This window comes from Equus asinus, chromosome 26, assembly GCF_041296235.1.
Source record: "Equus asinus isolate D_3611 breed Donkey chromosome 26, EquAss-T2T_v2, whole genome shotgun sequence".
Lineage (NCBI taxonomy): Eukaryota > Metazoa > Chordata > Mammalia > Perissodactyla > Equidae > Equus > Equus asinus.
Genome location: NC_091815.1, coordinates 28,504,500 through 28,514,161, shown reverse-complemented (window position 1 = coordinate 28,514,161; position 9,662 = coordinate 28,504,500). Strand labels below are relative to the sequence as shown.

General features: G+C 55.4%; 1 protein-coding gene across 1 annotated transcript; it reads left to right on the top strand.

Moving 5' to 3' along the window:
* Positions 1 to 936: 936 nt before the first annotated feature.
* LOC106847973 (CD177 antigen-like) lies at positions 937 to 8,651 on the top strand. Its single transcript, XM_014867573.3, has 9 exons — positions 937 to 1,017; positions 1,091 to 1,234; positions 1,505 to 1,690; positions 1,959 to 2,078; positions 2,278 to 2,394; positions 6,596 to 6,757; positions 7,452 to 7,637; positions 7,775 to 7,909; positions 8,165 to 8,651. The coding sequence occupies exons 1-9, from the start codon at positions 966 to 968 to the stop codon at positions 8,449 to 8,451; spliced, it is 1,389 nt and encodes a 462-aa protein (XP_014723059.3). The 5' UTR covers positions 937 to 965; the 3' UTR covers positions 8,452 to 8,651.
* The last annotated feature ends 1,011 nt before the right edge of the window (positions 8,652 to 9,662 follow it).

Here is a 9,662-nt window from a genome sequence, read left to right as displayed (position 1 = left end):
GGTCATCTCCTTTCTTCTTCGTGGTACAGAGACGGAGGCACCCTTTACAGATAGAGATTTACCCCACAAATGTAAACGTGTCCTAACAAAGGGCAAGTTCCATTCCTCAGAGCCTCCTTGCCTGTCCCATTTTATCAAAAGCAATCAGCCTCAAATAATCCTGATGCCAAAGAGACATGTCTTGGGGTGGCCAATTCCAGGTCCCCAACTGGTTTTCCAGCACACCACTGCTCCCATCTGTTTCTGGCAAAGAAACTTGGCTTTGTCAAAGAATACCTAATTCCTTCACAGATATTCAGTCTCCACCACCAGCCCCGTCCCCTGTCATACTTCAGCTCCCTCCCGGGTGGCAGGAAGTGGAAACTCTATGGGCCGTGTTGTGCTGGAGGAGAGAGAACAGAAGAAGAAGAAAAGCATGAGGAAAGCTTATGAAAAAGGGAATAGAAAGGAAAGCAATGTAGGAAGGAAAGAGAAAGAAAAGAGAAGTAGGAATCCATGGGGGCAGAGGTTAGGATAGAGAAAACGTGGGGACCCGCCAATACCCGCCACACAATGTCCTCACAGGCAGTTGGGCCATTTCCCCACCTGGGACCTGAAGTTGGCCAGGTTGCCATGAAAGATGAAGAAACCGCAACCCAAACTACCCTGAAACACGGTGGGGGTGGGGACCCAGATAGCTGGGCTCAGGAGGGAAGAGCTGGATCAGGGGGTCTGGGGCCGAGGATGCCTCAGATTCTAACTGTTGAGGGGGCTGGGGGCCTGGACCCCTGGATCTGAGGGAGGAGGGACGACCCAGATTTCTCAGCCTTTAAGCCATTGAGATTCAGAGGGTGGGCCCAGGCCTCCTTAAGCAAGGGCCTCCCCTCCCCACCCCTTTCCTGAACTGCCTGGGATGGGGTGAGATATAAAAGGTCTCGGTTTCCTGAGAGAAAGAGCAGGAGCGAGAGAGTCCAGCTGCCCTGATCATGAGCCCTGCCCTGCCGCTGGCCCTCCTGGGCATCGCCATCATGCTGCCGCGTGAGTGAGGACCCCAACCTGGGGGGACTTCCCTGGAGGATGGGCTGAGATGGATTTGCTCTTCCCATTTCAGGAGTGCAGGCCCTGATCTGTCAGTTAGGGACAGGTGAGGCTGTGATGAATGTATCGGACATGCCCCTCCACTGGACGGTGACGAATCAGCAAGCCTGTGAGGATGGCTGGGGTTGCCAAGACACACTGCTGCTCACTGAGAATGGTGAGAAAAGCCCCGTAGGCCCCAAGCCTGGCTCCCACCCTCTCCTGTGTAGAGACATCCCTCCCCACACCCAGCCCTCCCTGCATTCTGTATGGGAACTCAGAGGACCCCTCCCGTCGTACCAGGAGCTGTCCCCTCCCCAGCTGGGACAAACTCTTGGGTGCCCAGTCACCATCTGTCCAGTCTCCCACCCCAGGCCACGATATAGACCGTCTCTCTAAGACCCGGAGTCCTGACCCCACCACGGCCTCCCTCCCTCTCTTGGTCCAGGACCCCATGTGAACCTGGTGGTCAGCAAGGGCTGCACCCCGGAGCCAGATCAGGAGGCCCGTGTCACCCAGCACAGGGCAGGCCCCGGCCTCTCCATCGTCTCCTACACCCACGTGTGCCGCAACGAGGACTTATGCAACAATGTCCCCAACACCCTCCCACTCTGGGACTCATTGCCCCCAACAGGTGCCTGAGGGAGGAGGGGGAGGAGGAGGAGGGAAAAGTGAGTGTGGGGAGGAGGGGAGCGACAGGGCTGAGGGGGGTGAGGTTAGCACAGAGGGACAGTCCCTAATTCCCTGCACCCCAGGCCTGCATGACAGGAGCCCGAGGAGGGCACGTTTTGGGGGAGACTGGGGAGATTGACTTCTGGGGCAAGCAAAAGCGGGGTGGAGAGAAAACCCCTGATCTGAAGGCAGAACTCTCTCTTCCTCTCTCTCTGTCTCTCATCTCCCAGTCCCAGGGTCCGTGAGGTGCCCAGTCTGCTTGTCCACAGAAGGCTGTGCATCTGCAACAGAGCTGACCTGCCCTGCTGGGGACACACATTGCTACAACGGGATCCTCCTGATCAGGGGAGGTGAGGCGGGACATCGGGGTCCCTGGGGGCACTGAAGGGGAGGTCTGAGGGCCGGGATCTGGGTCTCTGGGAGGGAGGGTAGCTGAGGGCTGGGAACTGGAGGAGGGTGGGCCTGGCTTCGTGGAGCTGCGCCTCCCCTGAAGGTTGCGTGGTCCCACTGGGAGCATCTCCCTCTCTCCCTCTCTCCTCCTTTCGACAGGGGGCATCGCCACCAATCTGAGAGTGCAGGGGTGCACGTCTCAAGCAGGCTGCAACCTGCTTAATAACACTCAAAAAATTGGGGCCCTGACTGTGCGTGAGTCCTGCAACCCTGAAGGTGAGTCCCTCGTGCGGGAGACGAGGCCGTGCCCTGCACTGCAGCCTTGGGCACTGTGACCCTTGTGAAAGTGGGACACCCGAACACATCCCACGAAAGCCAGCACCCGCAAGTAATTTAGGAGTTTGCTCCTCACTCAGGGTGTGCAAAGGGAGGGATTCTCCTGGTAGGCACTTCGATGGGGGTGCCACTAAGAGGTGTCCGGTTTCAGGGGAGAGAGAGGGCACATGGTCCAGGCGACAGATATTCAGGGCTGGAACCCACCGCTGGATGTTTTAATTGATGATCAGGTTTGGGCCGACTAAGTCAGGGTGGCCTGTCCAGGCGGGAGGGGAACCCCAGAGCAGAGAGGAAGGTCAGAGGGGCGGAGAGGGTGGCTGCTGTGCATTCCACTTTCTCCATCAAGTGCGGAAGTGAGGGCAGGAGCGCCCACTGGTTTTCATGCTGGGAGTGACTCAGTGCTTCCAATTCCATTCTCCACACCCCTGGCCTAGGGTAACCCTGGGTCTCCCACTTCTCCTCGATCACCTCACCCCACTCACACCCACCCCACCCATGGTCCTGGAGCACCCCAGCAGCCCTGCTGCCTAGGGAAGAAGACCAGAGAACACTGAGGGTGCTCCCAGTGTGACAGGGCAAGCAAGAGCCAAATGGGGACACTGGGAGGGTGCCCACTTCCTCATGGAAACCACTCAAGGGGCAGACTGAAAGTGGCATGGAGTGTCTCCATGGGAAGGGCCACTGCATGCAGGGAGGGGTCAAGGGACTTCAGAGAGGGAAGGAAGTGCTGTCCCGGTCTGAGCCTCAGTTTCCTTGTCTTCCCATGGCACCCTGACCCTACAACTTTAAGAAAAGAGCTGAGTGAGTTCAGCAAACTTTCCTCTTTGTGCTTCGATGCCTCTGGCTGGACTGGGGGCCTGAGGACAGGGCCTGGATGTCACTGACCCGAGGTTTCCAGACGTGGACAGCACAAGAGCCAGCTCAGAATGGGTGCCCGGTATTTATTTGCAAGTGAGTTCATGCAGGATTCAAGGTCTCCCATGGAGACTCCAGAGGACTCAGACCCCATCCCTGCTCAGGACTAGGAGGGGAGACATCATGGAGCAGATGGTCACAGGGCTGTGTGGGAGGCGGTCTGGGGAGCTCAGAGGAGGGAAAATACTTATCTCCTGGGGGTGGGTATCAAGCAGGCCTGCACAAAGGAGGTGATCTGTGAGCCGTGTTTTAAAGATGAGCTCTAACTTATTTGAAGAAGAGGAAAAGGTCAGGAGCAGGCAGAGGGAAGAGCATGTGCAAAGGCCTGGAGGTGGGCTGAGCCTGCTGTTTTCAGGAAGTCGTCCTTGGCTCTGCCTGAGATGGCTCATCAAGAGGGCGGGGTACAGCCGGGCCTCGGGTGATTACAAGTTTTCCAGGTAGACGAGGTGGGTGTGGGCGATGAAGGGAGAGCCATTCCAAGCAGAAGGAAGAGCTCGGGCAAGGCCAGGGAGCCAGGAAACGACCTGGCGTATCTTGAGAATGGATATTGGTGGGGACCAGAGAGGTGGGTGGGGCCTGGTGATGTCCCCACAAGGCCAGGCTGAGGAGTTGGCCTTTCTCCTGAGGGCAGGGGAGCCACGGAAGGGGGCTGAGCAGGGAGGGGCAGAGTCTGAGTCTCTCCTGATTAATGCTGGTTTAGTTGTCCGGCCCTCAAGCTGGGACCAGCTGACATTCGTAATCCAGAAGGTGTTTCAGAAACAGTTCAGACAGAACGCACGCTACACACACAAATATAACACACACACACACATACACACCACACACCATGCCACATACACACCACACATCCCATACCACACACACATCTCCTTACACCTCACATGTACCACACACACCACAAACCTTACACACTATACAGACCACCCACCTCACACGCAATACACCACACGTCACACACAAAGAAAACGCACACAGAACACACACCATGCCACTCCCTCACAACAAACACATACCACATACAGCACACACACAGTGTCACTACACACACACCCACCACACATCCCTAACACTCCATACGCACACGCCACCCACTCCATACAAACATGCCATATGCATATCACACACTCCATACACACCACACAAATACTACACCTCTGCAGACATACCACACACATACACTACACACACCACACACATGCCACATGAAACACAGCTTTTATGCCACAAATGAATGTTCCTATCACAATCCATGTTTGGTTAGCTTTCGACATTGGAGCCAGATCTTGGAGGATGTGTTTGGCTTCCCTGGTTCTGTTCAGTTCAGCAGTTTAGCAAGTATTTCCTGACCATCGGCAAGACCAGGCATCAGAAACTGGGTACGACAAGAGGTCAGGGAATATATGGAGGAGAGAAGGGCATGCCTGGAGCCAGAGCAGCCCCTGCGAAGGCATGGGGGTGGCAGAGGGCTCGGGCAAGAGCACAGTCTGCCCAAGATGGGCCAAAGCAGGACCCCAAGCTGAGGAAGAACAAAAGGGTTGGAAGGTGAAGGGCCTTGACCTCCCCTAAGCAACTGGGCGCTGCTCCCAGGGAGAAGGGTGGGGCAGCCCAGCCAGGAGAGCACAGCAGTTAAAGAGCTTAATGTCTGAATCAGAGAGATGTTGGCTCCCTGTCTGGGCTCTGCCACTGAACCAGCTATTGAGGGTCAACACCTCTTTGAGCCTTTTTCAAGCAATTCAGGAAGGAGGAGACAATTCCAGAGAGCCAGGAGCAATGGAGTATATGCAAAGGCCCTGGGGTGGCCATATGCCTGCTGTGTGTTCAAGGAGGAGCCTAGAGGCCAGTGTGGCTCTAACAATGTGATCAAGGCAGAGCAGAGCAGGACAGAGAGACAGAGAGGGAGGGGAGGCCAGATCACCTAGAGCCTTTGGGGCCAATTTAAGGACTTGGAATTCGATTCTGACTGGGATGGGATTCAGACCACCTATGGAGGGTCTGAGCAGAGGAGAGACAGGAATCAACTTACCTTTATGGGGATCCTTCTGGTTATTGGGTGAAGAATAGAGTGAGGGATATGTGGGAGTGGGGGAGGGGACCCCCATGGAGACCCAGGAGGAAGCAGGTGAGAGCCAGGGGCGTCTTGGAAGCTGTAGAGGTGGCGAGACCTGGTCAGGTTCTGGGGGTATCTTGCAGCTTAAGACAACAGGATTTCCTGATGGGCCCAACACAGGGTGTCAGAGGGAGGGGATTGTCAGGAATGACTTGAGCAACTGCTGGAAGGAACCGCCGTTGACCAAGGTGGGGCAGATGGGGGTGGGGAGAGCAGAGCAAGGCTGGGAGGAAGGCAGCAGAAGCTGCGATTTTGTCGTCTGTGATGAAATGAGTGGTCCTCCGTCATGGGGCTGTCCTGAAGATTACCTCTGTTTATGGATGTTGTGTCATCAGCCCGGGACTTTCTGCCTCAAGGGACAACTCACTGTGATGGCCTTGAGAGAAGATCTGGGCTCAGGGTTTTCACACTAGACTCCTGAGGGCCACAGGAGCCGAGGTAGCCAAGCACGGTCATTGATTCCTGTCTTCCCCATCGCTCACCCCAAGGGGCCAGAACGCCTGAGTTCTGAGTCCCCTGACTGGTGGTGGGCCCTCGAGCAAGCTACTGAACAACTCCTCTGCCTCTGTTTCCCATCTTGAAATGGGGTGATGATGATAACACCACCTACTTTGGGGGTTGCTGTGGGGAAATAAAGTGATCAAAGCACATAAGCTCCTTGGCTCGTGTCAGGAGGCTAATCCAGGGAGCAATCAGGACAGCCAGGCTCGTAGTAAATGCTCAGTGCACGGCAGGCCTTTGCATCTTTTTGTTTAGAACATGTGCCTCCTCAGTGAAAAGAAATACATGGTGTCACACTATCCTCCTCATTATCCGGACGAGGACCTTGAGGCCGAGAGAGGACAGTGGAAATTGGCTCAGGCTGAGGGGGAGCCCTCCATCTCCCTCACTCCCAAGGGAGGAGTTGCCTTTCTCCAGGATCTTGGGAGAGGTCCCTGCAGGTGTTTGAGCAAAAACAAGACAAAGAAAGGAGGTAGGGCTCAGACTTCCAAGGTCCCTTCAAAGTCTGATATTGAAGGACTCTGTGGCCAGGTCACCTGGAGTGTGACTCAGGAATGTGATCATCTCCAAGCCTGGGACCTGGAGGGACAGACACGGCTGTTTCCATGGCTTTCCCAGACTCTGCTTCATCCAACCAAGCTGTCCTGACCTGTCAACGGGGAGTTATGGTGAAGTTGCAGCGAAACTCGGCTCAGACACCCGTCGAATGGACCGCGAGTGGGTCCCAGACGTGTGAGGCTGGAGAGATGTGTCAGGAGACGCTTCTGCTGGTAGACGTAGGTGCGTGGGCTGTGCAAGAGGTATGGCCCCTGCGCTGGGGCCCAGGCTTCCCCACCCTGGATTCTGTCCCTGCTTTCCTGCCCAGTTCCCTTCACACCTGGAGCTCTAAACCCAACTCTTCTTCTTTCTGTGCCTTGCTTTCCCCTTCTGAAAACTGGGAGCAATAATACTACCTACCTTGCTGGGTGGTCGTGTGGATAGACTCGATAGTCCATGCAAAGGGCTGAGAGTAGAGCTGGCACAGGGGGACCCATAGGCTTCATTCAAGGTTTATGGAGCATCTGCTGTGTGCCAGGCATCCTAGATCCCACTGCACCTGCCTTTGTGCAGCTTTATGAGCCGGGGGAAACAGAAAAATGGCCAAAAACAGAGAGCAAGATATGGTGTGGAGATAAGAGCTATGGAGCGAAATCCCACAGGGATAGGAGAGAGAGAGAGTGAGGGGAAGGTTGCAAGGTGATAATGGGTACTCAGGGGAGGCTCTGCTGCGAAGGTGACGTTGGCACAAGAACTGAGAGCTGGCAGCGCTGGAGGAGGACCCAGCCTCTGGCCCCCCCACTGTCTTCCCCACATTCCAGGTGACCCGTGCTGTTGTTTGTGCTCAAGGAACCTGCACTCACCCTCTGCCTGCTGAGCTCCTGCCTCCCTTGGGGCCTCCCTTCCTCAGCCCGGCTGTCACTATCTCATCCCTCAGGACACAGATCACTCATAGTGGGGAGCAAGGGCTGCACCCAGATCAGGACACATGAATCCCCGACTGTCACCGTCCACTCGGGGCCCCCCGGAATGCTCGTCGCCTCCTACGCCCGGTTCTGCTCCTCCAGCGGGTGCAACAGGGCCGACAGCAGCAGTGTCCTGTTGGACGCCATCCCCCGTCCAGGTGTGGGATCCCAGCACGCTGGGTGGGACCAGGGACACTCAGAGATGGGGCCCAGAGACAAGGGGCTCCGGGTCACAAAGAAGGTGGCTGCAGGGAGGAGCAGAGCTGTGCACCCCAACCTTCTCTCTGCTCCCCAGCTCCCCCTGTCCCTGGAGACCTGCAGTGTCCTGCCTGTGTTCAGTTGTTTGGATCCTGCTCACAGAACTCTGATATTGTTACCTGCCCCAAGGGCACCATTCGTTGTTACCGTGGTTCTATAAATCTCAGGGGAGGTGAGTACTGATGGTCTCAAGGATGAAGGGATCAGGTTCTGGATTCACTGGTCCTGAGGTTGGAGGTGGCCTGAGTTCCTGACTCACGGGTTTGGGGGTGGGAGGTTGAGGACCCCGATGTCCAGTCTAAGGGAGGAGGGACGAAGAGGCTGATCTCCTGGTCTGACCAGGGAGAGGGCGCATCTGGGATTCCTGGGTCTTAGGAATTTCAGTGGGCTTTGCTTTGAGTTCTCTGATTTAATCTTCATCCTCTAGGTGGGCTGTCCTCCTCATTGGACCTGCAGGGCTGCATGGCCCAACCTTCCAGATATCTGTTGAACCATGTCCGCAATATTGGGGTCTTCTCCGTGATGGAGAACTCTGGGTATGAGAATGAGAATGAGAATGAGGATGAGGATGGCCCTTTTCTCCAAGCTGGAGCTGACCCTACCTCCTACATGGCTTTGGTGGTGGTGCTGGGGCTATCCTTAGCCCTTTCGAGTGGGGTGCCCTCCCTGCTGACCCCATTTCCCCTTGATTCTTTGCCCCTCCTAACCCCCTAAACCCAACCCTCCCTCTGACCTCATAACCCAACACTGGATTATTTTCCCATCTTCTCCATGAATTATCATCCACACACACTTTGTGGCCTGATGACACATATGGAAGGGCCTGGGAGCAGCTGGACTTGCCCTGTGGGAGAGTTGACATTCAAGCAGTGGCCACATGTGCCTGATAATAAAGACATCGTCCTTTCCCCCAGTGCTGGGGTTTCTCTATGTGAGGGGAGGGGAGGGCAGGACACCCAGAAATCTGGCACAGGGGAGGAGAGGAATCTGTGGGAGATTCCCCATCTCAGGTCCATCCTTCACTGGTCTGGTACACATCCCCATTCCAGCTTGGGTGGCAGCAGAGACTTTAGGGTGCGGCCAACAAAGCTATTTGGACATCACCATGACTTGGGAGGTGAAGATGGACTTCACCCAATGGGGCTTCTACTTAGCATTCAGGGACCCAGCACAAACAGAGGGCTCACCCCACGTGAATATCTTGACATAAGGGTTTGCTTGAAGTAGAGAAACAAGTGGGTTTGCACAGTTTCCTGAGGCTGATATCCTTGGGTCTGTTATCATCCAGGCCTGAAAGGCTGAGAAGAGGTTATTACCATTGCTAGAGTCTGGAGGGAGGGATGAGAGAGGTTTAGAGAGACCTGCCTGACAGGAGCTCTGATCTCAGGCTGAATAATCCGTCCAGCCCACAGTGACACTACAAGGGGGGAGCTAGGGAGTTAATACCCCAACCTGACTCAGTGTCCTCCCTCTGGTCTCCTGTTGGGGCTCCCCATTGACTGAACCCAGGAGGAAGCCAGGAGAGCCCATTGATGCAGTTCTCATAGCTCTGCCACCCACAGTGCAGGGCAGGGGAGAGAAGAGGAGAGAGTGAATCTGGAGAAGGAAACAGAAAGTGTTCAGCACAGTCCACCCTTTTCCTCCCCAGTATCCACCCTTTTCCTTTGTCCAGGTGAAAATCAGAGTCCTCAATATTGAAGGCACACAATTCCCATCTGTTACCTAATCATTGTAACGTGATTTGCTAAGGACAATGAGTCAGACCCCCAGAGTGTTTGATGACAAGTTCCTCAAATACCATAATGAGAGGAGAAAATCCTGTAAAACAAATCTGAGGGTCCTGGCTGTGGAGCTGGTGGTAATCGGAGCTGCCTTATTCTACCACCTGTTCCACAGTCCTTACCACCTGCCAACACGTAGTTTAA

What these genes read in the sequence shown, in the direction of transcription:
- LOC106847973 (XM_014867573.3), top strand. Translation starts at nt 966, where the DNA reads ATGAGCCCTGCCCTGCCGCTGGCCCTCCTGGGCATCGCCATCATGCTG. An exon ending in GATCCTCCTGATCAGGGGAG is followed by an intron (nt 2,079 to 2,277) that starts GTGAGGCGGGAC and finishes TCCTTTCGACAG; the next exon opens with GGGGCATCGCCACCAATCTG. An exon ending in GGACGCCATCCCCCGTCCAG is followed by an intron (nt 7,638 to 7,774) that starts GTGTGGGATCCC and finishes TCTGCTCCCCAG; the next exon opens with CTCCCCCTGTCCCTGGAGAC.